Here is a 27,290-nt window from a genome sequence, read left to right as displayed (position 1 = left end):
ATCTGTTCATCACATATAAAAAAAGGTAGGGGCGTGGATCAGAAAACCAGTCAGTATCTGGTGTGACCACCATTTGTCTCATGCAGCGCGACACATCTCCTTCACATTGAGTTGATCAGGCTGTTGATTGTGGCCTGTGGAATGTTGTCCCACTTCTCTTCAATGGCTGTGTGAAGTTGATGGATATTGGCAGGAACTGGAACACGCTGTCGTACACATCGATCCAGAGCACCCCAAACATGCTCAATTGGTGACATGTCTGGAAAGTATGCAGGCCATGGAAGAACTGGGACATTTTCAACTTCCAGGAATTGTGTACAGATCCTTGTGACATGGCCGTGCCTTATGCTGAAACTTTACGTAACTCCCAAGTTGACTTCAATATTTGTGCATAGGCATTTCCACCGCCATTTCTCGCATAATTCATTTTGATCCGTCTGCATTTATAAAATTGTACCAAAAACTTCCTGTTTCCGGTTATGATTTATTTTTATATGGTATGAATACTAGCATTAAAACTGTGGATGGAAGCATGGTTACTAACTCCAAACTGCCCCGAGTAGAAACCTTTGGCACTTCAACAACATGACTCAAGGACTCCAACCTGCCCCGAGTAGAAACCTTTGGCACTTCAACAACATGACTCAAGGACTCCAACCTGCCCAGAGTAGAAACCTTTGGCACTTCAACCAGTTGTCAACAGTCTAATAAGGCTAACTATCCCTTACACATCATATCCTTTAAATCCTTTTCTTTGGTTTTCTAGCAACATGATACAAACTTATATCCTGGGTTGTGTGGACATCTTTGGGACAAACCAGTTGTCATCTATAATATTGTTAGTGCAGGTCCCCCCATCTCTCTGTTTACGTCACCCTGTGTTCTAACCTGTTAACACCCAGTAGTGGTCATTCTTTCTCACCTGGGTTTGTTATGGTTGTCCTTTAATCCAAACCATCCTTTGTGTTTCTCGCCTGGGCCAGAGTCTGAGTTAGAGGCCTGTTCAGACTCATCCAGACAGTCCCTGCTCCGTTTCCTCCCCTGGCTGTCTCTGTCCGACTCCTCCCTGGCCCCCTCGCCCATCCCCTGGCCAGCCTGCTCCAGGGCCGCTGCGATGACCACCTTCTCCTCCTCCCCTGCCTTGTCAAAGGACCAGCGCCGGCCGTCCGCAGCGGGACCTTTAGGGAGGAGGACAGGGAGCTCCTCTCTCCGCTGGCTGAGGTTCTGGAGGGATTGGGACAGAGGCAGGTTCTTCTTCACCAGGGCTAGAGGATCGAAGGGTACTACGGGGTTCCCCGGGCAAGGGTCCAGGATGGTGTTGTACACATGGCTTCCATTGATGCAGACAGGCTGAGGCACAGGGATGTTGATCTCTCCAGACTCGTCAGTGAACTCACATGTATAGGAGGCCAGCTTGGGAGACGACTCTGCCGTATGATCTGTGGAGGGGGAAAGAGAGAGAGATGCTAGTGCTTGAACAGCATGTCTTTTCATGACAGGAAAAGTCAAGCAGAGAGCAACAATGTATGTAATGAAACGTTTAAAGTAGGGATGTAACGATTCACATCGGTCCCGACTGCTTCGGTCCGCGGACCCCGGACCGATCAAAATGAAGCATGCATCACTCAGAAAATCTATTAATGTCACGAATCGCTGATTCACTGAAATGTTACACTACTATTACTCTGATAGAGGGTAGCAGATGGTGGTAGTGGGTAGTGGGGTGGTAGTGGGGTGGTAGATGGTGTTAGTGGGGTGGTAAATGGTGGTAGTGGGGTGGTGGAGTGGTGGATGGTGGTAGTGGGGTGGTAGATGGTGGTAGTGGGGTGGCAGATGGTGGTAGTGGGGTGGTGGATGGTGTTAGTGGGCTGGTAGATGGTGGTAGTGGGGTGGTAAATGGTGGTAGTGGGGTGATAGTGGAGTGGTAGATGGGTAGTGGGGTGGTAGTGGAGTGGTAGATGGGGTAGTGGGGTGGTAGTGGAGTGGTAGATGGGGTAGTGGGGTGGTAGTGGAGTGGTAGATGGTGGTAGTGGGGTGGTGTAGTTGGGTGGTAGATGGTGGTAGAGGGGTGGTAGAGGGGTGGTAGTGGAGTGGAAGTGGGGTGGTAGATGGTGGTAGTAGATGGTGGTAGTGGGGTGGTGGTAGTGGGGTGGTGTAGTTGGTTGGTAGATGGTGGTAGTGGAGTGGTAGATGGTGGTAGTGGGGTGGTAGATGGTGGTAGTGGGGTGGTAGATGGTGGTAGTGGGGTGGTAGATGGTGGTAGTGGGGTGGTAGATGGTGGTAGTGGGGTGGTAGTGGGATGGTAGATGTGGTAGTGGGGTGGTAGATGGTGGTAGTGGAGTGGTAGATGGTGGTAGTGGGGTGGTAGTGGGCTGGTAGATGGGGTAGTGGGGTGGTAGATGGTGGTAGTGGGGTGGAGGAGGGGTGGAAGATGGGGTAGTAGTGGAGTGGTAGATGGTGGTAGTAGATGGTGGTAGTGGGGTGGTGTAGTTGGGTGGTAGATGGTGGTAGAGGGGTGGTAGATGGTGGTAGTGGAAGTGGGGTGGTAGATGGTGGTAGTGGGGTGGTAGATGGTGGTAGTTGGGTGGTAGATGGTGGTAGTGGAGTGGTAGATGGTGGTAGTGGGGTGGTAGATGGTGGTAGTGGGGTGGTAGATGGTGGATGGTGGTAGTGGGGTGGTAGATGGTGGTAGTGGGGTGGTAGATGGTGGATGGTGGTAGTGGGGTGGTAGATGGTGTTAGTGGGGTGGTAGATGGTGGTAGTGGGGTGGTAGATGGTGGATGGTGGTAGTGGGGTGGTAGATGGTGGCAGTGGGGTGGTAGATGGTGGCAGTGGGGTGGTAGATGGTGGTAGTGGGGTGGTAGATGGGGTAGTGGGGTGGTAGTGGAGTGGTAGATGGTGGTAGTGGGGTGGTGTGGAGTGGTAGATGGGGTAGTGGGGTGGTAGTAAAGTGGGAGATGGTGGTAGTGGGGTGGTAGATGGTGGTCGTATGGTGGTAGTGGGGTGGTAAATGGTGGTAGTGGGGTGGTAGATGGTGGTAGTGGGGTGGTAGATGGTGGTAGATGGTGGATGGTGGTAGTGGGGTGGTAGATGGTGGTAGTGGGGTGGTAGATGGTGGCAGTGGGGTGGTAGATGGTGGTAGTGGGGTGGTAGATGGGGTAGTGGGGTGGTAGTGGAGTGGTAGATGGTGGTAGTGGGGTGGTGTGGAGTGGTAGATGGGGTAGTGGGGTGGTAGTGGAGTGGTAGATGGTGGTAGTGGGGTGGTGTAGTTGGGTGGTAGATGGTGGTAGAGGGGTGGTAGTGGAGTGGAAGTGGGGTGGTAGATGGTGGTAGTAGATGGTGGTAGTGGAGTGGTGTAGTTGGTTGGTAGATGGTGGTAGATGGTGGTAGTGGGGTGGTAGATGGTGGTAGTGGGGTGGTAGATGGTGGTAGTGGGGTGGTAGTGGGGTGGTAGTGGGGTGGTAGATGGTGGTAGTGGGGTGGTAGATGGTGGTAGTGGGGTGGTAGATGGTGGTAGTGGAGTGGTAGATGGTGGTAGTGGAGTGGTAGATGGTGGTAGTGGGGTGGTAGTGGGGTGGTAGATGGGGTAGTGGGGTGGTAGTGGAGTGGTAGATGGTGGTAGATGGTGGTAGTGGGGTGGTAGATGGTGGTAGTGGGGTGGTAGATGGTGGTAGTGGAGTGGTAGATGGTGGTAGTGGAGTGGTAGATGGTGGTAGTGGGGTGGTAGTGGGGTGGTAGATGGGGTAGTGGGGTGGTAGATGGTGGTAGTGGGGTGGAAGAGGGGTGGAAGATGGGGTAGTAGTGGAGTGGTAGATGGTGGTAGTGGGGTGGTAGATGGTGGTAGTGGAGTGGTAGATGGTGGTAGAGGGGTGGTAGAGGGTGGTAGTGGAGTGGAAGTGGGGTGGTAGATGGTGGTAGTGGGGTGGTAGATGGTTGTAGTGGGGTGGTAGTAGAGCGGGAGATGGTGGTAGATGGTGGTCGTATGGTGGTAGTGGGGTGGTAAATGGTGGTAGTGGGGTGGTAGATGGTGGTAGTGGGGTGGTAGATGGTGGTAGATGGTGGATGGTGGTAGTGGGGTGGTAGATGGTGGTAGTGGGGTGGTAGATGGTGGCAGTGGGGTGGTAGATGGTGGCAGTGGGGTGGAAGATGGTGGTAGATGGTGGTAGTGGGGTGGTAGATGGTGGTCGTGGGGTGGTAGATGGTGGTCGTGGGGTGGTAGATGGTGGTCGTGGGGTGGTAGATGGTGGTCGTATGGTGGTAGTGGGGTGGTAAATGGTGGTAGTGGGGTGGTAAATGGTGGTAGTGGGGTGGTAAATGATGGTAGTGGGGTGGTAGATGGTGGATGGTGGTAGTGGGGTGGTAGATGGTGGTAGTGGGGTGGTAAATGGTGGCAGTGGGGTGGTAAATGGTGGCAGTGGGGTGGTAAATGGTGGATGGTGGTAGTGGGGTGGTAGATGGTGGTAGTGGGGTGGTAGATGGTGGTCGTGGGGTGGTAAATGGTGGCAGTGGGGTGGTAAATGGTGGCAGTGGGGTGGTAAATGGTGGATGGTGGTAATGGGGTAGTAGATGGTGGTCGTGGGGTGGTAAATGGTGGCAGTGGGGTGGTAAATGGTGGCAGTGGGGTGGTAAATGGTGGATGGTGGTAATGGGGTGGTAGATGGTTGTAGTGGGGTGGTAGATGGTGGTCGATGGTGGTCGTGGGGTGGTAGATGGTGGTAGTGGAGTGGTAGATGGTGGTAGTGGGGTGGTAGTGGGGTGGTAGATGGGGTAGTGGGGTGGTAGTGGAGTGGTAGATGGTGGTAGATGGTGGTAGTGGGGTGGTAGATGGTGGTAGTGGGGTGGTAGATGGTGGTAGTGGAGTGGTAGATGGTGGTAGTGGAGTGGTAGATGGTGGTAGTGGGGTGGTAGTGGGGTGGTAGATGGGGTAGTGGGGTGGTAGATGGTGGTAGTGGGGTGGAAGAGGGGTGGAAGATGGGGTAGTAGTGGAGTGGTAGATGGTGGTAGTGGGGTGGTAGATGGTGGTAGAGGGGTGGTAGATGGTGGTAGAGGGGTGGTAGAGGGTGGTAGTGGAGTGGAAGTGGGGTGGTAGATGGTGGTAGTGGGGTGGTAGATGGTTGTAGTGGGGTGGTAGTAGAGCGGGAGATGGTGGTAGATGGTGGTCGTATGGTGGTAGTGGGGTGGTAAATGGTGGTAGTGGGGTGGTAGATGGTGGTAGTGGGGTGGTAGATGGTGGTAGATGGTGGATGGTGGTAGTGGGGTGGTAGATGGTGGTAGTGGGGTGGTAGATGGTGGCAGTGGGGTGGTAGATGGTGGCAGTGGGGTGGAAGATGGTGGTAGATGGTGGTAGTGGGGTGGTAGATGGTGGTCGTGGGGTGGTAGATGGTGGTCGTGGGGTGGTAGATGGTGGTCGTGGGGTGGTAGATGGTGGTCGTATGGTGGTAGTGGGGTGGTAAATGGTGGTAGTGGGGTGGTAAATGGTGGTAGTGGGGTGGTAAATGGTGGTAGTGGGGTGGTAGATGGTGGATGGTGGTAGTGGGGTGGTAGATGGTGGTAGTGGGGTGGTAAATGGTGGCAGTGGGGTGGTAAATGGTGGCAGTGGGGTGGTAAATGGTGGCAGTGGGGTGGTAAATGGTGGATGGTGGTAGTGGGGTGGTAGATGGTGGTAGTGGGGTGGTAGATGGTGGTCGTGGGGTGGTAAATGGTGGCAGTGGGGTGGTAAATGGTGGCAGTGGGGTGGTAAATGGTGGATGGTGGTAATGGGGTAGTAGATGGTGGTCGTGGGGTGGTAAATGGTGGCAGTGGGGTGGTAAATGGTGGCAGTGGGGTGGTAAATGGTGGATGGTGGTAATGGGGTGGTAGATGGTTGTAGTGGGGTGGTAGATGGTGGTCGATGGTGGTCGTGGGGTGGTAGATGGTGGTCGTGGGGTGGTAGATGGTGGCAGTGGGGTGGTAGATGGTGGCAGTGGGGTGGTAGATGGTGGCAGTGGGGTGGTAGATGGTGGCAGTGGGGTGGTAGATGGTGGCAGTGGGGTGGTAAATGGTGGCAGTGGGGTGGTAAATGGTGGATGGTGGTAGTGGGGTGGTAGATGGTGGTCGTGGGGTGGTAAATGGTGGCAGTGGGGTGGTAAATGGTGGCAGTGGGGTGGTAAATGGTGGATGGTGGTAATGGGGTGGTAGATGGTGGTCGTGGGGTGGTAAATGGTGGCAGTGGGGTGGTAAATGGTGGCAGTGGGGTGGTAAATGGTGGATGGTGGTAATGGGGTGGTAGATGGTTGTAGTGGGGTGGTAGATGGTGGTCGTGGGGTGGTAGATGGTGGCAGTGGGGTGGTAGATGGTGGCAGTGGGGTGGTAGATGGTGGCAGTGGGGTGGTAGATGGTGGCAGTGGGGTGGTAGATGGTGGCAGTGGGGTGGTAGATGGTGGCAGTGGGGTGGTAGATGGTGGCAGTGGGGTGGTAGATGGTGGCAGTGGGGTGGTAAATGGTGGCAGTGGGGTGGTAAATGGTGGATGGTGGTAGTGGGGTGGTAGATGGTGGTAGTGGGGTGGTAGATGGTGGTCGTGGGGTGGTAAATGGTGGCAGTGGGGTGGTAAATGGTGGCAGTGGGGTGGTAAATGGTGGATGGTGGTAATGGGGTGGTAGATGGTGGTCGTGGGGTGGTAGATGGTGGATGGTGGTAGTGGGGTGGTAGATGGTGGTAGTGGGGTGGTAAATGGTGGCAGTGGGGTGGTAAATGGTGGCAGTGGGGTGGTAAATGGTGGATGGTGGTAGTGGGGTGGTAGATGGTGGTAGTGGGGTGGTAGATGGTGGTCGTGGGGTGGTAAATGGTGGCAGTGGGGTGGTAAATGGTGGCAGTGGGGTGGTAAATGGTGGATGGTGGTAATGGGGTAGTAGATGGTGGTCGTGGGGTGGTAAATGGTGGCAGTGGGGTGGTAAATGGTGGCAGTGGGGTGGTAAATGGTGGATGGTGGTAATGGGGTGGTAGATGGTTGTAGTGGGGTGGTAGATGGTGGTCGATGGTGGTCGTGGGGTGGTAGATGGTGGTCGTGGGGTGGTAGATGGTGGCAGTGGGGTGGTAGATGGTGGCAGTGGGGTGGTAGATGGTGGCAGTGGGGTGGTAGATGGTGGCAGTGGGGTGGTAGATGGTGGCAGTGGGGTGGTAGATGGTGGCAGTGGGGTGGTAAATGGTGGCAGTGGGGTGGTAAATGGTGGATGGTGGTAGTGGGGTGGTAGATGGTGGCCGTGGGGTGGTAAATGGTGGCAGTGGGGTGGTAAATGGTGGCAGTGGGGTGGTAAATGGTGGATGGTGGTAATGGGGTGGTAGATGGTGGTCGTGGGGTGGTAAATGGTGGCAGTGGGGTGGTAAATGGTGGCAGTGGGGTGGTAAATGGTGGATGGTGGTAATGGGGTGGTAGATGGTTGTAGTGGGGTGGTAGATGGTGGTCGTGGGGTGGTAGATGGTGGCAGTGGGGTGGTAGATGGTGGCAGTGGGGTGGTAGATGGTGGCAGTGGGGTGGTAGATGGTGGCAGTGGGGTGGTAGATGGTGGCAGTGGGGTGGTAGATGGTGGCAGTGGGGTGGTAGATGGTGGCAGTGGGGTGGTAGATGGGTGGCAGTGGGGTGGTAGATGGTGGCAGTGGGGTGGTAGATGGTGGCAGTGGGGTGGTAAATGGTGGCAGTGGGGTGGTAAATGGTGGATGGTGTAGTGGGGTGGTAGATGGTGGTAGTGGGGTGGTAGATGGTGGTCGTGGGGTGGTAAATGGTGGCAGTGGGGTGGTAAATGGTGGCAGTGGGGTGGTAAATGGTGGATGGTGGTAATGGGGTGGTAGATGGTGGTCGTGGGGTGGTAAATGGTGGCAGTGGGGTGGTAAATGGTGGCAGTGGGGTGGTAAATGGTGGCAGTGGGGTGGTAAATGGTGGATGGTGGTAATGGGGTGGTAGATGGTTGTAGTGGGGTGGTAGATGTGGTCGTGGGGGTGGTAGATGGTGGTCGTGGGGTGGTAGATGGTGGCAGTGCGGTGGTAGATGGTGCAGAGTGGGGTGGTAGATGGTGGCAGTGGGGTGTAGATGGTGGCAGTGGGGTGGTAGATGGTGGCAGTGGGGTGGTAGATGGTGGCAGTGGGGTGGTAGATGGTGGCAGTGGGGTGGTAGATGGTGGCAGTGGGGTGGTAGATGGTGGCCGTGGGGTGGTAGATGGTGGCCGTGGGGTGGTAGATGGTGGCCGTGGGGTGGTAGATGGTGGCCGTGGGGTGGTAGATGGTGGCCGTGGGGTGGTAGATGGTGGTCGTGGGGTGGTAGATGGTGGTCGTGGGGTGGTAGATGGTGGTCGTGGGGTGGTAGATGGTGGTCGTGGGGTGGTAGATGGTGGTCGTGGGGTGGTAGATGGTGGTCGTGGAGTGGTAGATGGTGGTAGTGGGGTGGTAGAGGGTGTAGATGGTGGTAGTGGGGTGGTAGATGGTTGTAGTGGGGTGGTAGATGGTGGTAGTGGGGTGGTATATGGTGGTAGTGGGGTGGTAGAGGAGTGGTAGATGGTGGTAGTGGGGTGGTAGATGGTGGTAGTGGGGTGGTAGATGGTGGATGGTGGTAGTGGGGTGGTAGATGGTGGAAGAGGGGTGGTAGATGATGGTAGATGGTGGTAGTGGGGTGGTAGATGGTGGTAGTGGGGTGGTAGATGGTGGTAGTGGGGTGGTAGTGGGGTGGTAGATGGTGGTCGTGGGGTGGTAGATGGTGGTCGTGGGGTGGTAGATGGTGGTAGTGGAGTGGTAGATGGTGGTAGTGGGGTGGTAGATGGTGGTAGATGGTGGTAGATGGTGGTAGTGGGGTGGTAGATGGTGGTAGTGGGGTGGTAGATGGTGGTAGTGGGGTGGTAGATGGTGGTAGTGGGGTGGTAGATGGTGGCAGTGGGGTGGTAGATGGTGGATGGTGGTAGATGGTGGATGGTGGTAGAGGGGTGGTAGATGGTGGCAGTGCGGTGGTAGATGGTGGTAGAGGGGTGGTAGATTGTGGTAGTGGGGTGGTAGATTGTGGTAGTGGGGTGGTAGATGGTGGTAGAGGGGTGGTAGATGGTGGTAGAGGGGTGGTAGATGGTGACAGTGGGGTGGTAGATGGTGGTAGTGGTATGGTTTAGGTTGGTTGATGGTGGGTAAACAACAGGGATCAACTAGATTCAGTCCATTTGATCGGATGGTCACGGAGGCTGGACCGAAATAATAAATCATGTGTAGACTGTAAACTGACTCCGGAGCATCACCATCTGGCAGTCCGACGGACGAATCTGGGTTTGGCAGATGCCAGGAGATCGCTACCTGCCCCAATGCATAGTGCCAACTGTAAAGTTTGGTGGAGGAGGAATAATGGTCTGGGGCTGTTTTTCATGGTTCGGGCTCCTTAGTTCCAGTGAAGGGAAATCTTAACGCCACAGCATACAATGACATTCTAGACGAGTATGTGCTACCAACTTTGTGGCAACAGTTTGGGGAAGGCCGGGAGGTGCCAGACGCAATGGTTTGAGTGTGTCAAGAACTGCAACTCTGCTGGGTTTTTCACGCTCAACTGTTTCCCGTGTGTATTGGGAATGGTCCAGCACCAAAAGGACATCCAGACAACTTGATACAACTGTGGGAAGTATTGGAGTCAACATGGGCCAGCATCCCTGTGGAACGCTTGACACCTTGTAGAGTCCATACCCCGAAGAATTAAAGCTGTTCTGAGGACAAAAAGGGGAGCAACTCAATATTAGGAAGGTGTTCATAATGTTTTGTACACTTAGATATATCTATCTATCCATCTCTCTCTCAGTGGAGGCTGGTGGGGAGGAGCGACAAACTTCAACCGGTTCTCCCCATTAAGCAACGAATCGGAGGCTGAGCCTTCTCTGGTCTCTACTCCTCCCGTTACGGGGTCTGAGCCGCCGAAGCCTCCCACCATCTGACAAATTGGCGACTCCATTACCCGTAGTATTAGACTTAAAACGAATCATCCAGCGATCATACACTGTTTACCAGGGGGCAGGGCTACCGACATTAAGGCTAATCTGAAGAGGGTGCTGGCTAAGGCTAAAACTAACGAGTATTGAGAGTATAGGGATATTGTTATCCACGTTGGCACCAACGATGTTAGGATAAAACAGTCAGAGGTCACTAAGCGTAACATAGCTTCAGCGAGTAAATTAGCTAGAAAGATGTGTTGGCATTGAGAAATTGCCTCTGGCCCACTACCAGTTAGACGGAGTGATGAGCTCTACAGCGGTCTCTCACAACTCTCTCCCTCCCGGAGGACCTGAGGACCATGCCTCAGCACTACCTGGCCTGATGACTCCTGACTATCCCCAATCCACCTGGTCGTGCTGGTGCTCTAGTTTCAACTGCTGCCTGCGGCTATGGAACCCTGACCTGATTACCAGACGTGCTACCTTGTCCCAGACCTGCTGTTTTTGACTCTCTCTAGAATAATTTTTTTTTTTTAACCTTTACTAGGCAAGTCAGTTAAGAACAAATTCTTATTTTCAATGACGGCCTAGGAACAGTGGGTTAACTGCCTTGTTCAGGGGCAGAACGACAGATTTGTACCTTGTCAGCTCGGGGATTCGAACTTGCAAACCTCGGTTACTAGTCCAACGCTCTAACCACTAGGCTACCTGCTGGTTACTAGTCCAACGCTCTAACCACTAGGCTACCTGCTGGTTACTAGTCCAACGCTCTAACCACTAGGCTACCTGCTGGTTACTAGTCCAACACTCTAACCACTAGGCTACCCTGCCACCCACGAATGCTCAGCTATGATAAGCCAACGGACATTTACTCCTGAGGTGCTGACCTGTTTCACCCTCTACAACCACTGATTATTATCTGACCCTGCTGGTCATCTATAAACACTTGAACATCTTGAAGAACAATCTGGCCTTAATGGCCATGCACTCTTATTATATTCCACTAGAAGGAATAACTAGGTATATATATGATGATTTCCTCTCACCAGGGCTGTCTGCTGTGAAGTTGCTGCTGTTGCTAGGCGAGTTAGACAGGTCAGACACCACTACAGAGATCCCAGCGGTGGGACTGAGACTCCCTCCCCTCGACGACGACTCACTACTCTCCGACCCTAGCGACGTGCTCGACCTCGTATCGGACGACTTCCTCAGTTTCCCTCGCAGGAAGAAGTTCCTCATCTTACTCCTCCGCCCCTCCCCTCCTTCATCGTCCTCATAGTCTTCCTCCCCGCCGCCATCGCTCGGCAACCGGTTCCTCATGCGGGAAACGGGTCCGTAGCCGCCCACAATAGTGGAGGCAGAATCTTCATCAGAGTCCTTGCTGCTCCTCTTCTTGCCCTTGATGCGGTCCTTGATCTTGCCGAAGGTGGACCGGGGCTTGTCCTTACCCAGGGAGAGGTCGTACATGCTGGCTGTCAGGTTGTTCTTGGTGAACTGCACCGTCACCTGGATGTCCCCTCGCTCCTTCTCTTTCTTCCCAGTCTTGGAGTTCAGCTTGTACCACCTGGAATAGAGAGAGGGACAAGAATAAGATCACTTCATACTGGATCATATGTAGAGGGCTTAATGAACAAGGATTTGTTCTAGTTATAGTTTAACTTCAATAGGTAAAGATGGCAAGAGACATTTATAAACATACAATACCAGTCAAAAGTTTGGAAACACCTACTCATTCAAGGGTTTTTCTTGATTTATTACTAGAATAATATCGAAGACATCAAAACTATGAAATAACACATATGGAACTATGTAGTAACCAAAAAAGTATTAAACAAATCCAAATATATTTCATATTTTAGATTCTTTAAAGTAGCCACCCTTTGCCTTGATGACAGCTTTGCACACGCTTAGCATTCTCTCAACCAGCTTCACCTGGAATGCTTTTCCAACAGTCTTGAAGGAGCTCCCACATATTCTGAGCACTTGTTGGCTGCTTTTCCTTCACTCTGCGGTCATCCCAAACCATCTCTATTGGGTTGAGGTTGGGTGATTGTGGATGCAAGGTCATCTGATGCAGCACTCCATCACTCTCCTTCTTGGTCAAATAGCCCTTTCACAGCCTGGATGTGTGTTGGGTCATTATCCTGTTAAAAAAAAAATGATAGTCCCACTAAGCGCAAACCAGATGGGATGCAAAGCACCCCCACACCATCACACCTCCTCCTCCATGCTTCACTGTGGGAACCACACATGCAGAGATTATCCGTTCACCTACTCTGCATCTCACAAAGACACGGCAATTGGAACCAAAAATCTCAAATTTGTTCTCAGACAAAAAGGACAGATTTCCACCGGTCTAATGTCCATTGTTCATGTTTCTTGGCCCAAGCAAGTCTCTTATTATTGGTGTTCTTTAGTAGTGGTTTCTTTGCAGCAATTCGACCATGAAGGCCTGATTCACGCAGTCTCCTCTGAACAGTTGTTGAGATGTGTCTGTTACTTCAACTCTGAAGCATTAATTTGGGTTGCAATTTCTGAGGCTCTGCAGCAGAGGTAACTCTGGGTCTTCCTTTCCTGTGGCGGTCTATCATTAAGGCACACCTGTTAATACCTCATGAAGCTGGTTTTGAGAATGCCTAGAGTTTGCAAAGTTGTCATTAAGGCAAAGGGTGGCTACTTTGAAGAATCTCAAATATATTTTGATTTGTTCCAACACTTTTTTAGTTACTACATGATTCCATATGTGTTATTTCATAGTTTTTATGTCTTCACTATTATTCTACAATGTAGAAAATAAAATAAAAACCTTTGACTGAGTAGGTGTGTCCAAACTTTTGACTGGTTCTGTATGTAGGAGTGCTTTAAACGGATTGTCTAGCATTTCGTTATTTTACAAATCAATAGTTAGAGACGACAACTGAGATTACCCCATTGAATTTCAACAGATCTAGTCTCAAAACAATGGCATAACTATGCAAACAAATACCCCATTAAACTCCAATAGAGTGCATTAATGGACTGTTTCCTCGAGCTGGAGACATAAAGGTGTCAGGTGAGACCGAAGAGAGACTGAATTAAACTATTGTTCATCGTAATGAGGTTAATCTGGCCTCACGTCCAGGGAGGGACTGAACATACACCCCGCGACCCCGCTCCAGTGTGTGTGTGTGTGTGTGTGTGTGTGTGTGTGTGTGTGTGTGTGTGTGTGTGTGTGTGTGTGTGTTCAGATTTCCCATGATACATTCTGGCACCTTGTTATTGTTATCAGACCTGTTTTCCTCTCCCAGACATATTGTGCATCCCAAATGGCACCCTATTCCCTACATAGGGCTCTGGTAAAAACAAAAGTAGTAATAAGGGCAACTACATAGAGAATAGGGTGCCATTTGAGACACATCCTCTTCTAAACCCTGGCAAAACAACCACCAGGAAAACACTCTAACAATGAGTGGCTTCTGGCTGGCCTTGATACAATGGCCATGTCAGAACAGCATAACACGGTCACCGTTACTGGCAGGCCATTCACAGACATGCCGCTGTGCTGCTGAAAACATCCCGAAAAAGGTAGCAGCTTCAAACAGGAGACGACTTAACCATTCATATATTAGGCTGCTGCTAATAAAATATAGTTTTAAAAACAGCTACAGGCAGTAGCTCTAAAACGGGCAGTAGCTTTAAAACAGGCCGTAGCTCTAAAACGGGCAGTAGCTCTAAAACGGGCAGTAGCTAAAACAGGCAGTAGCTCTAAAACGGGCAGTAGCTAAAACAGGCAGTAGCTCTAAAACGGGCAGTAGCTAAAACAGGCAGTAGCTCTAAAACGGGCCGTAGCTCTAAAACAGGCCGTAGCTCTAAAACAGGCCGTAGCTCTAAAACAGGCCGTAGCTCTAAACTAAAACAGGCAGTAGCTCTAAAACAGGCCGTAGCTCTAAACTAAAACAGGCAGTAGCTCTAAAACAGGCAGTAGCTCTAAACTAAAACAGGCAGTAGCTCTAAACTAAAACAGGCCGTAGCTCTAAAACAGGCCGTAGCTCTAAAACAGGCCGTAGCTCTAAACTAAAACAGGCCGTAGCTCTAAACTAAAACAGGCCGTAGCTCTAAACTAAAACAGGCCGTAGCTCTAAAACAGGCCATAGCTCTAAAACAGGCCGTAGCTCTAAAACAGGCAGTAGCTTTAAAACAGGCAGTATCTTTAAAACAGGCAGTAGCTTTAAAACAGGCAGTAGCTTTAAAACATATAGTAGCCTTGAACTGTGTCAGGCACTGAATGACTCATGGGAAATTCTCAGATTCATTGTGTAGACACGCTGCTGTTGAAACCAGCCCAGCTGCTATCAGCTAGTGTTATAGTAACTGGCAGGCAGATCTGAACCACTTAAATCAGATGCTAGGTGTGGACTAGCAGTGAAATGCTTACTCCCAGGCCCTTCCCAACAAAGTAGAGAGAAAGAAAATTGAGAATTAATAGAAAAGTAAAACATGTAATAATAAATACACAATGAGTAAAAATAACATGGCTCTATACACTGGGTACCAGTACTGAGTCAATGATAACATGGCTCTATACACTGGGTACCAGTACTGAGTCAATGATAACATGGTTCTATACACTGGGTACCAGTACTGAGCCAATGATAACATGGCTCTATACACTGGGTACCAGTACTGAGTCAATGATAACATGGCTCTATACACTGGGTACCAGTACTGAGTCAATGATAACATGGCTCTATACACTGGGTACCAGTACTGAGTCAATGATAACATGGCTCTATACACTGGGTACCAATACTGAGTCAATGATAACATGGCTCTATACACTGAGTACCAGTACTGAGTCAATGATAACATGGCTCTATACACTGGGTACCAATACTGAGTCAATGATAACATGGCTCTATACACTGAGTACCAGTACTGAGTCAATGATAACATGGCTCTATACACTGGGTACCAGTACTGAGTCAATGATAACATGGCTCTATACACTGGGTACCAGTACTGAGTCAATGATAACATGGCTCTATACACTGAGTACCAGTACTGAGTCAATGATAACATGGTTCTATACACAGGGTACCAGTACTGAGTCAATGATAACATGGCTCTATACACTGGGTACCAGTACTGAGTCAATGATAACATGGTTCTATACACTGGGTACCAGTACTGAGTCAATGATAACATGGTTATATACACTGGGTACTGAGTCAATGTGCAGGGGTACCAGGTAATAACATGGCTATATACACAGAGTACCAGTACTGAGTCGATGTGCAGGGGTACGAGGCAATAACATGGCTATATACACAGAGTACCAGTACTGAGTCAATGTGCAGGAGTACGAGGTGACTGAGGTAAAAACTGTATAACTAGGAATAAAGTGACAGATAAACAGTATCAGCGGTATATGTGATGAGGTAAAACGTTTGTGCAGAAAATGCAGATGAACTATTTAACAAACATAGGCCCACCCACTTGGGAGCCAGGCCCACCCACTGGGCAGCTAGCTCAGCAAATCAGAATGTAGTTTTCCCCCCACAAAAGGGCTTTATTAAAGACAGAATTACTTCTCAGTTTCATCAGCTGTCCGGGTGGCTTGTCTCAGATTATACCACAGGTGAAGAAGCCGGATGTGGAGGTCCAGGGCTGGCGTGGTTACGCGTGGTTACGGTTGTGAGGCCAGATGGACGTACTGGCCAAATTCTCAAAAATGACATTGGAGGCGGCTTATGGTAGATATGAACATTAAATTCTCTGGCAACAGCTCTGGTGAACATTTCTGCAGTCAGCATGCCGATTGCACACTCCCTCAAAACTTGAGACATCTGTGGCATTATGTGTGCTTGCTGCGCAGTTGTGCTTGCCGCTTGCTGTGCAGTTGCAGAGAGAACAGTATGACTTGGCTGGCTGGAGTCTTTGAACATTTTTAGGGTTTTCCTCTGACACTGCCTTGAAAGCAGGTCTTGGATGGCAGGGAGCTCAGCCCCAGTGATGTACTGGGCCGTACACACTACACTCTGTAGCGCCTTGCGGTAGGATGCCAAGCAGTTTCCGTACCAAGCGGTGATGCAAAGAGTCAATATGCTCTCAATGGTGCAGCTGTAGAACCTTTTGTGGATCTGAGGGCCCATGCCAAATCTTTTCAACCTCCTGGAGGGGGAAGAGGTGTTGTCGTGCCCTCTTCACGACATTGTTGGTGTATGGACAACGATAGATCCTTAGTAATGTGGACACCGAGGAACATGAAGCTCTCGACCTGCTCCAAAGCAGCCCCGTCGATGTTGATGGGGGTGTGCTCAGCCGTCTTTTCCTGTAGTCCACGATCAGCTCCATTGTCTTGCTGACGTTGAGGGACAGGTTGTTGTCCTGGCACCACACTGCCAGGTCGCCGACCTCCTCCCTATAGGCTGTCTCATCGTCACCGGTGAGCAGGCCCACCACTGTCATGTCAATGGAAAACTTAATGATGTTGTTGGGAGACGTGCCCGTCAGGAAGTCCAGGATCCAGTTGCAGAGGGAGGTGTTTAGTCCCAGGGTCCTTAGCTTAGTGATGAGCTTGGAGGACAATATGGTGTTGAACACTGTGCTGTAGTCAATGAACAGTATTCTCACATAGGTGTTCCTTTTGTCCAGGTGGGAGAGGGCAGTGTGGAGTGCAATGGTGATTGAGTCATCTGTTGGGAGTGGTTCCAGGGTGTCTGGGATGATGCAATGGCCAGACTTTCAAAAGCATTTCATGGCTACAGATGTGAGTGCTATGGGACGAGAGTCAATTAGACAGATTACCTTGGCGTTCTTGTGTACAGGGACTATGGTGTTCTGCTTGAAACATGTAGGTATTACAGATTGGGTCAGGGAGAGGTTGAAAATGTCAGTGAAGACACTTGCCAGTTGGTCAGCGCATTCTCGCAGTACACGTCCTGGTAATCCATCTGGCCCCGCAGCCTTGTGAATGTTGACCTGTTTAAAGTCTTACTCACGTCGGCTACAGAGAATGTGATCACAGTCATCCGGAACAGCTGGTGCTCTCATGCATCGTTCAGTGTTGCTTGAGCGAGCATAGACGGCATTTAGCTCTTCTGGTAGGCTCACATTACTGGGCAGCTCACGGCTGGGTTTCCCTTTATAATCCATCATCTGCAAGCCCTGCCACATCCAACGAGCATCAGAGCCGGTGTAGTACGATTTGATCTTAATCGTGTATTGACGCTTTGACTGTTTGCGTGATTTCTTATAAGTGTCCGAATTTGTGTCCAGCTCCTTGAAGGCGGCAGCTCTTGCCTTTACCTCAGTGTGGATGCTGTCTGTAATCCATGGCTTCTGGTTGGGATATGTACGTATGGTCACTGTAGGGACGACGTCGTCGATGCACTTATTGATGAAACCGATGACTGAGGTGGTGTAACTCCTCAATGCCATCGGATGAATCCTGGAATATATTCCAGTCTGCGCTAGTGAAACAGTCCTGTAGCCTAGCTTCTGCTTCATCGGACCAGTTTCATATTGAGCCCGTTACTGGTACTTCCTGTTTGAGTTTTTGCATGTAAGCAGGAATCAGGAGAATAGAGTTATGGTCAGATTTGCCAAATGGAGGGCGAGGGAGAGCTTTGTATGCGTTTGTGTGTGGAGTTTTTGCCTCTAATTGCACATGTGACATGCTGGTAGAAATTAGATAAAACAGATTTCAGTTTCCCTGCATTAAAATCCCCGGCCACCAGCAGCGCCGCCTCTGGGTTAGTATTTTCTTGTTTACTTATGGCCGTATACAGCTGGTTGAGTGTGGTCTTAGTGCCAGCATCAGTTTGTGGTGGTAAATAGACAACTACGAAGAATATAGATTAAAACTCTCTTGGTAAATAGTATGGTCTACAGCTTATCATGAGGTATTTTAACTCAGGAGAGCAGTACCTCAAGACTTCCTTAATATTAGAGATCGTTCACCAGCTGTTGATAACAAACAGACACACACCTCCTCCTTGACCTTACCCGATGCTGCCGTTCTGACCTGCCGATGCATAGAAAAACCAGCTAGATGTACACCCATCTAGTACCAGGTCGGACCCCTCTGTCTCCAGAATGGCCTGAATTCTTCGGGACATGGGAAAAATTGTTCAATTGATATAAAAGAGACCTAAAATTTGCCAGGAAAACATTCCCCAAACCATTACACCACCGCCACCATGGGGGTTGGGGCCATGGACTCATGCTGTTTACGCCAAATCCTTCATCAGCATGATGCATCAGCATGATGCAACAAGAGCCGGGATTCGTTGGACCAGGCAAGGTTTATCCACTCCTCAGTTGTCCAGTGTTGGTGTCCTGGATCCTTGGAGCCGCTTCTTCTTCTTGTTTTTAGCTGATAAGAGTGGAACCCGGGGTGGTCAACTGCTGCAATAGTCCATCTGCACAAGTTGTGCGTTCTGAGATGCCGTTACTTGCCTGTTTGTAGCCTACATGTTAGCTTGAACAATTCTTGCCATTCTCTTTCGACCTCTCATCGCCCACAGGACTGCTGCTGACTGGAATTATTTTCCTTGTCGGATATTTCTGAGATACTGGAACAGGCGCGCCTGGTACCGACGATCATACCACGCTCAAAGTCGCTTAAGGTCACTTGTTAAGCTCATTCTAACGTTCAATCGAACAGTACCTGAATGCCTCGATGGCTGTCTGCCTGTTTCATGTAGCAAGCCACGTGACTCACTGTATGTATGCAAACTATTTTTTTGTGTTAACGGGGTGGTATACCTAATAAACTGGTGTGATACAGTTGAACTCAGTGACATACAGAATGACTCATGGGAAAGTATCATCTGCTCTAATATGACTGGCTGACAGCCAGATCACAGGAGTATGACTGGTAAAAGAGAATTTCCCCACCAGAAATACACCTCTGAAACATAACCTCAAAAAAAGATACTTCTTTGTTACGTGCACAAGTACAGTGAAATGCCTTTCTTGCTAACTCTTTCCCAACAATCAATAAATACACCAAAAACAAGTCAAGTGGAACAAAAACACACGAGAAATAAGAACATGAGAAAGTAAACCATAGAGTGCATACAGGGTCAGTTCCAGAGTCAGTAACAGTAACCATATTTCCAATGTGTAGGGATACACACGCACTATACCCACTACACACACACACACACACACACACACACACTATACCCACTACACACACACTATACCCACTACACACACACACACACACACACTATACCCACTACACACACACACTATACCCACTACACACACACACACTATACCCACTACACACACACACACTATACCCACTACACACACACACACAGACTATACCCACTACACACGCACACTATACCCACTACACACACACTATGCACACTATACACACACTATACCCACTACACACGCACACACACTATACCCACTACACACACACACGCACACTATACCCACTACACACACTATACCCACTACACACACACACACACAGACTATACCCACTACACACACACACTATACCCACTACACACACACACTATGCACACTACACCCACTACACACACGCACACACTATACCCACTACACACACACACACACACACACAGACTATACCCACTACACACGCACACTATACCCACTACACACACACGCACACACACTACACACTGTACCCACTACACACTGTACCCACTACACACACACACTGTACCCACCACACACACTGTACCCACCACACACACACACACACACACACACACACACACACACACTGTACCCACTACACACACACACACACACACACACACACTGTACCCACTACACACACGCACACTATACCCACTACACACACACTATACCCACAGACTATACCCACTACACACGCACACTATACCCACTACACACACACTACACACACACACACTATACCCACTACACACACACACACACACACACACACACTCTGTCCCCACTATACTGGAGTGGTAGGGTTAGATAAGTATAGGGGTAAGGTGACTAGGCATCAGGATAGATATGATAAACAGAGTAGCAGCAGCGTAAATTAAGATGGTATATTAGCATGTGTATAGAGTCAGCATGAAGAGCCATTTCCACCCGAGGGGGAAGAGGTGCCTTCACGCCTTCTTCACGACTGTTTGTGTGTGTGTGGACCATTCTTGGTGTGGACCATTTTAAGTCCTTAGTGATTTGGAACTTGAAGCTCTCGACCAGCTCCAATGCAGCCCCGTCGTGCTCGCCTCCATTTCTTGTAGTCCACGATCAGCTCCTTGGTCTTACTGCCAGGTCACCGAACATCCCTGTAGGCCGTCTCATCGTCGTGTCGTCATGTAAATGTTGATGGTGTTGGAGTCATGCGTGGCCACGGAGTTGTGGGTGAACAGGGAGTACAGGAGGGGACTAAGCACACACCCCTGAGGGGCACCCGTGTTGAGGTTCAGCGTGGAGGAGGTGATGTTCACTACCCTTGTGGTCAGCCCATCAGGAAGTCTAGGATCTAGCTGCAGAGGGAGGTGTTCAGCTTGGAGGGGACTATGGTGTTGAACACCGAGCTATAGTCAATGAACAGCATTCTCACATAGGCATTCATCTTATCTAAAGTGGGTGAAGGCAGTGTGGAGAGCAATAGGGTATCTGGGATGATGAAGTTGATGTGTCATAACCAACCTTTCAAAGCGCTTAATGATTACAGATGTGAAAATATCGGTTAAAAATCGCTCAGCACTAATGGATTCCTGCTTGTTTATAGCCTTGTACAGTTTGTTAAGCGCTAGCTTGTTGTTTTTCTTGTCCTGAGGTGGAATATATACAGCAGTCACGACAACAGATGAAAACTCTCTCAGGGGGAGGTAGAAGGGTCGGCATTTGACCATTAGGTATTCCAAGACGAGTGAACAATGGTCAGCACACCATTGGCTGATGACGAAGAGGCATACCCCTCCAACTCTCGATTTCCCCAAATACAAATGTTTTGAATGGAGAATCCATCGAGTTGGGGTATTTAGTCCGGAATCCATGTTTCAGAAAAGCAGAGAATATTGCAGTTAGAAAGAGTCCCGTTGAAAGCAGATCCACAACCAAAGGTCCCTCCATCTTATTACCCAGAGATCTCTATCATCTGATAGAAGTAGATCCCCCAGTAGCAAACCTCTGACAGGTGTGACATCACAATGGAACCTTAGCATTGTAAACTCAAAAAAGAAAAAAAGAAAACGTCCTCTCGCTGTCAACTGCGTTTATTTTCAGCAAACTTAACGTGTAAATATTTGTATGAACATAACAAGATTCAACAACTGAGACATAAACTGAACAAGTTCCACAGACATGTGACTAACAGAAATGGAATAATGTGTCCCTGAACAAAGGGGGGGCGGGTAACAGTCAGTATCTGGTGTGGCCACCAGCTGCATTAACTACTGCAGTGCATCTCCTCCTCATGGACTGCACCAGATTTGCCAGTTCTTGCTGTGAGATGTTACCCCACTCTTCCACCAAGGCACCTGCAAGTTCCCGGACATTTCTTGAGGGAATGGCCCTAGCCCTCACCCTCCGATCCAACAGGTCCCAGACGTGCTCAATGGGATTGAGATCCAGGCTCTTCGCTGGCCATGGCAAAACACTGACATTCCTGTCTTACAGGAATCACGCACAGAACGAGCAGTATGGCTGGTGGCATTGTCATGCTGGAGGGTCATGTCAGGACCTCCAAATCGATCCTGCTCCAGAGTACAGGCCTCGGTGTAACGCTCATTCCTTTGACAATAAACGCAAATCCAACCATCACCCCTGGTGAGACAAAACCGCAACTCGTCAGTAAAGAGCACTTTTTGCCAGCCCTGTCTGGTCCAGCGACGGTGGGTTTGTGCCCATAGGCAGCGGCATTGTGCCGGTGATGTCTGGTGAGGACCTGCCTTACAACAGGTTTACAAGCCCTCAGTCCAGCCTCTCTCAGCCTATTGCGGACAGTCTGAGCACTGATGGAGAGATTGTGCGTTCCTGGTGTAACTCGGGCGGTTGCTGTTGCCATCCTATCCTATACGTGTCCCACAGGTGTAATGTTCGGATGTACCGATCCTGTGCAGGTGTTGTTACACGTGGTCTGACACTGCGAGGATGATCAGCTGTCCGTCCTGTCTCCCTGTAGCGCTGTCTTAGGCGTCTCACAGTACAGACATTGCAATTTATTGCCCAGGCCACATCTGCAGTCCTCATGCCTCCTTGCAGCATGCCTAAGGCATGTTAACGCAGATGAGCAGGGACCCTGGGCATCTGTCTTTTGATGTTTTTCAGAGTCAGTAGAAAGGCCCCTTTAGTGTCCTAAGTTTTCATAACTATGACCTTAATTGCCTACCATATGTAAGCGTCTTATTTTAACGACTGTTCCACAGGTGCATGTTCATTAATTGTTTATGGTACATTGAACAAGCATGGGGAAACAGTGTTTAAAACCCTTTACAATGAAGATCTGTGAAGTTATTTGGATTTTTACAAATTACAGGGTCCTGAAAAAAATGACATTCCTTTTTTTTTGGCTTGTGAATTGTTGCATTATTCAAGAGTGTCATATGGTAGATCCATTAAAAAACAGTTTGAATCTTAGCTAATAGTTCAATACTTTGCAATGAATGCTTAGCTTAGGCTACTGGCTACTCTAGGCTCACTACACTCCCGTCACAAATGTAAATGATAAAAAAAGTGTATCTACATATGTCAATTGAAATTTCATCCCTTCGTCAATGAGAAAAGGCCCTAAGACCCAGAAAAAAAACAGTCTGAAAAAAACCAACCTCTAAAACATGTTCTAAAAAGGTCTTCTGTATTCAGACAAAAATAGAAGCTGTGTTATCATTGTAAGCAAGGTGTGGTGGAAGAACAAGTCATGCAGTGTTATGCATACCATCATATACAGTGCTGTCAGGAAGTGTTCACACCCTTCGACATATTCCACATGTTGTTGTGTTACAGCCTGAATTTAAAATGGATAATATTGAGATTGTGTCACTGATCACAATACTCCATAATGACAAAGTAGAATCATGTTTTTTAGAATGTTTTTTTTTTTATTTTTTTTACAAATGAATTACAAAAGAAAAGCTGAAATTTATTGAGTCAATAAGTATTCAATTCCCTTTATTACGCAAGTCTACAATTAGCTAAATAAGTTCAGGAGTAAAAATGTGCTTAACAAGTCACATAATAAGTTGCATGGACTCTGTGAGCAGTAAGTGTTTAACATGATGGTTGAATGACTACCTCATCTCTGTACCCCACACATACAATTATCTGTAAAGGTCCCACAGTCGAGCAGTAAATTCCAAACACAGATTTAACCACAAAGACCAGGGAGGTTTTCCAATGACTTGCAAAGAAGGGCAGATATTTATTTTTTAAAGCAGACACTGAATATCCCTGGTGAAGTTACTAATTACACTTTGATGTTGTGTCAATACACCCAGTCACTACAAAGATACAGGTGTCCTTTCTAACTCAGTTGCCGGAAAGGAAGGAAACCAACTCAGGGATTTCACCATGAGGCCAATGGTGACTTTAAAACAGTTACAGAGTTTATTGGCTGTGATAGGAGAAAACTGAGGATGGATGAACAACATTGTAGTTACTCCACAATACTAACCTAAATGACAGAGTGAACAATAGGAAGCCTGTAGAGAATAGAACATATTTCAAAACATGCATCCTGTTTGCAATAAGGCACTTATTACTGCAAAACAAATTGCTAAAGAAACAAACGTTTTGTTCTGAATAAAAAGCGGTATGTTTGGGGCAAATCTAACACATTACTGAGTACCACTTTATATTTTCAAGTATGGTGGTGGTTGCATCATGTTATGGGTATGCTTGCCATAAACACAGGCAAAATCCTAGAGGAAAACCTGGTTCAGTCTGCTTTCCAACAGACGCTGGGAGATGAATTCACCTTTCAGCAGGACAATAACCTAGAACACAAGGCCAAATATATACTGGAGTTACTTACCAAGACGACATTGAAGGTTCCTGAGTGGCCTAGTTAAACCTTTTACTAAAATCAGCTTGGAAGTCTATGGCAACACTTAAATGGTTGTCTAGCAATGATCAACAACCAGCTTGACAGAGTTTTTAAAAGGATAATGGCAAAATGCTGAACAATCCCGGTGTGAAAAGCTTTTAGAGACTCAGAAAGACTCACAGCTGTAGTCGTTGCCAAAGGTGATTCTAACAGGTATTGACTCGGGGGGGTTGAACACTTAACTAATCAAGATGTGTTTAATTCTTCCACTTTAACAGAGAACTTTGTATAGATTGTTGACAAAAAATGACAAATCCATTTTAATCCCACTTTGTAACACAACAAAATGTAGAACAAGTCAAGGTGGTTGAATACTTTCCGAAGGCACTGTATGTTCTGACCATCATTCTATTTCTACACTTGTGAAGAGGAGGGTAGTGCAAGAACATCTAGAAATGCTGTAACAGTTTAGCCTGGAGAAATCCAGTCTGTTTGTGCTAACATTCCACTATGACAAGGAAAGGGAATGACAGCTCAACAGACTGGAACACATTTAGCAACAGTGGCATCATAATTCAATAAATTACAGTGAATCAAACCTCCATATGTTCATTAGGTATCAAGGTTTGGCTTTTTGGCATTCCACAGGTTATCATCATCTGCTCATAAACGGAGCCGCGGCAACGCAAGAGGAAACCCTACTTCAAGTCTCAGAGCGAGTGACGTCACCGATTGAAAAGCTATTAGCGCGCACCACCGCTAACTAACTAGCCATTTCACATCGGTTACATATGCACACAATGGGGTTTCTTCTGCTCATAACCTGTTAGTATGCACACAATGGGGTTTCTTCTGCTCATAACCTGTTAGTATGCACACAATGGGGTTTCTTCTTGTGTGATGAACTTAACTAAATAAATAACATTGCAACAAAGCAAAGCGTTGTGTCCTGTGACAAACCACAGTCAGATTTTAAAACCAAACTGAACTGGAACATTAAGGAAAAACAATAAGGAAGCATTTGGCATTTCAATATGGCATATTCAGTTGAAGTCGGAAGTTTACATACACCTTAGCCAAATAAATTTAAAAAAAACTCAGTTTTTCACAATTCCTGACATTTAATCAGAGTAAAAATTCCCTGTCCTAGGTCAGTTAGGATCAGAATTTTATTTTAAGAATGTGAAATGTCAGAATAATAGTAGAGAGAATGATTTATTTCAGATTTTATTTCTTTCATCACATTCCTAGTGGGTCAAAAGTTAACATACACTCAATTAGTATTTGGTAGCATTGCCTTTAAAATTGTTTAACTTGGGTCAAATGTTTCGGGTAGCCTTCCACAAGCTTTCCACAATAAGTTGGGTGAATTTTGGCCCATTCCTCCTGACAGAGCTGGTGTAACTGAGTCAGGTTTGTAGGCCTCCTTGCTCACACACGCTTTTTCAGTTCTGCCCACACAATTTCTATAGGATTGAGGTCAAGGCTTTGTGATGGCCACTCCAATACCTTGACTTTGTTGTCCTTAAGCCATTTTGCCACAACTTTGGAAGTATGCTTGGGGTCATTGTCCATTTGGAAGACCCATTTGCGACCAAGCTTTAACTTCCTGACTGATGTCTTGAGATGTTGCTTCAATATATTTCACATAATTTTCCTCCCTCATGATGCCATCTATTTGTGAAGTGCACCAGTCCCTCCTGCAGCAAAGCACCCCCACAACATGATGCTGCCACCCCCATGCTTCACGGTTGGGATGGTGTTCTTCGGCTTGCAAGCCCCCCACTTTTTTCCTCCAAACATAACGATGGTCATTATGGCCAAACAGTTCTATTTTTGTTTCATCAGACCAGAGGACATTTCTCCAAAAAGTACGATCTTCGTGCAGTTGCAAACCGTAGTCTGGCTTTTTTATGGCGGTTTTGGAGCAGAGGCTTCTTCCTTGCTGAGCGGCCTTTCAGGTTATGTCAACATAGGGCTCGTTTTACTGTGGATATAGATACTTTTGTACCCGTTTCCTCCAGCATGTTCTGGGATTGATTTGCACTTTTCGCACCAAAATACGTTAATCTCTAGGAGACAGAACGCGTCTCCTTCCTGAGCGGTATGACGGCTGCGTTGTCCCATGGTGTTTATACTTGCGTACTATTGTTTGTACAGATGAACGTGGTACCTTCAGGCATTTGGAAATTGCTCCCAAGGATGAACCAGACTTGTAGAGGTCTACTAATTTCTTTCTGAGATCTTGGCTGATTTCTTTTGATTTTCCCAAGATGTCAAGCAAAGAGGCACTGAGTTTGAAGGTAGGCCTTGAAATACATCCACAGGTACACCTCCAATTGACTCAAATTATGTCAATTAGCCCATCAGAAGCTTCTAAAGCCATGACATCATTTTCTGGAATTTTCCAAGGTGTTTAAAGGCACAGTCAACTTAGTGTATGTAAACTTCTGACCCACTGGAATTGTGATACAGTGAATTATAAATGAAATAATCTGTCTCTAAACAATTGTTGGAAAAATTACTTGTGTCATGCACAAAGTAGATGTCCTAACCGACTTGCCAAAACTATAGTTTGTTAACAAGACATTTGTGGAATGGTTGAAAAACGAGTTTTAAATGACTCCAACCTAAGTGTATGTAAACTTCCGACTTCAACTGTACGCTGTAGATACGTTATATATCCCTTTAGTAACACCCCTGGCAGCATTATTATTAGCATGCTTTAGCTCAAGCGCAGGGAATGGGGGGACATACAGGGGCAGAGACAGACAGAGGGGAGTCAAGTACCAGCATGTGTCTATGCATTGTATTGTTGCTATAATAAATCATGTGTCTATGCATTGTATTGTTGCTATAATAAATCATGTTTCTTTGCATTATTTTGTCTCTATTATAAACCGTGTGGATTTAATAATGCACAGTGGAAGGAAGGATGAAGCATGTTGGAGAAGCAGTGTCACCCAGACCGTTCTTAGCCTGGTATTAAAAAATACATCTGAAACAGTACAGAACATAGCCTGGTATTAACAATATATTGTATCTGAAACAGTACAATACTTTTCCAGATCGTAATATCTGAATCTAGGGGTTCACAACATGTTTTTTATTTTCCACAAGTCCTTGTTGGAGGATTTCCTACTTATTGAATGAATTAGATATTTCTGTGTTTCATTTTCAATAAAAGTGGAAAATAATTATACTTGAGTGTGGATAAACAAGGGTCTGCAGCTTCTGTTTTCATTTTTGTTCAAATAGTTGCAATCTTTGCTATGTGCAAAATAAAGCTGCATGGTCTATTTGTGGCCTTGCAGCTGCATAGAATCATGTGATGCTTGAATAAAAAAAAAAAATAATA

General features: G+C 47.9%; 1 protein-coding gene and 1 long non-coding RNA gene across 6 annotated transcripts in view; both read right to left on the bottom strand.

The window, feature by feature from the left end:
• Nucleotides 1–27,290, bottom strand: part of rab11fip5a (RAB11 family interacting protein 5a (class I)) — a 71,836-nt gene that overhangs the window by 22,789 nt on the left and 21,757 nt on the right. For all 5 annotated transcript variants that reach the window (XR_003871551.1, XR_003871552.1, XR_003871550.1 and 2 more), the window contains exons 2-3: nt 10,971–11,488; nt 923–1,439 (exon numbers count right to left, since the gene is read on the bottom strand). Coding sequence is in view for 2 of the 5 variants with exons in the window: in XM_029731028.1 (XP_029586888.1) it covers nt 923–1,439; nt 10,971–11,488 (1,035 nt within the window). In the remaining 3 variants the exon portion in view is untranslated. The remainder of the gene's footprint in view (nt 1–922; nt 1,440–10,970; nt 11,489–27,290) is intronic.
• Nucleotides 465–916, bottom strand: LOC115173047 (uncharacterized). The gene is made up of 2 exons (XR_003871553.1): nt 605–916; nt 465–550 (listed from the first exon to the last, which is right to left on the bottom strand). It is a non-coding gene; the product is annotated as an uncharacterized LOC115173047 (long non-coding RNA).

The sequence above is a fragment of the Salmo trutta genome, chromosome 33, assembly GCF_901001165.1.
Source record: "Salmo trutta chromosome 33, fSalTru1.1, whole genome shotgun sequence".
NCBI lineage: Eukaryota > Metazoa > Chordata > Actinopteri > Salmoniformes > Salmonidae > Salmo > Salmo trutta.
This window is presented reverse-complemented; position numbering and strand designations above follow the sequence as displayed.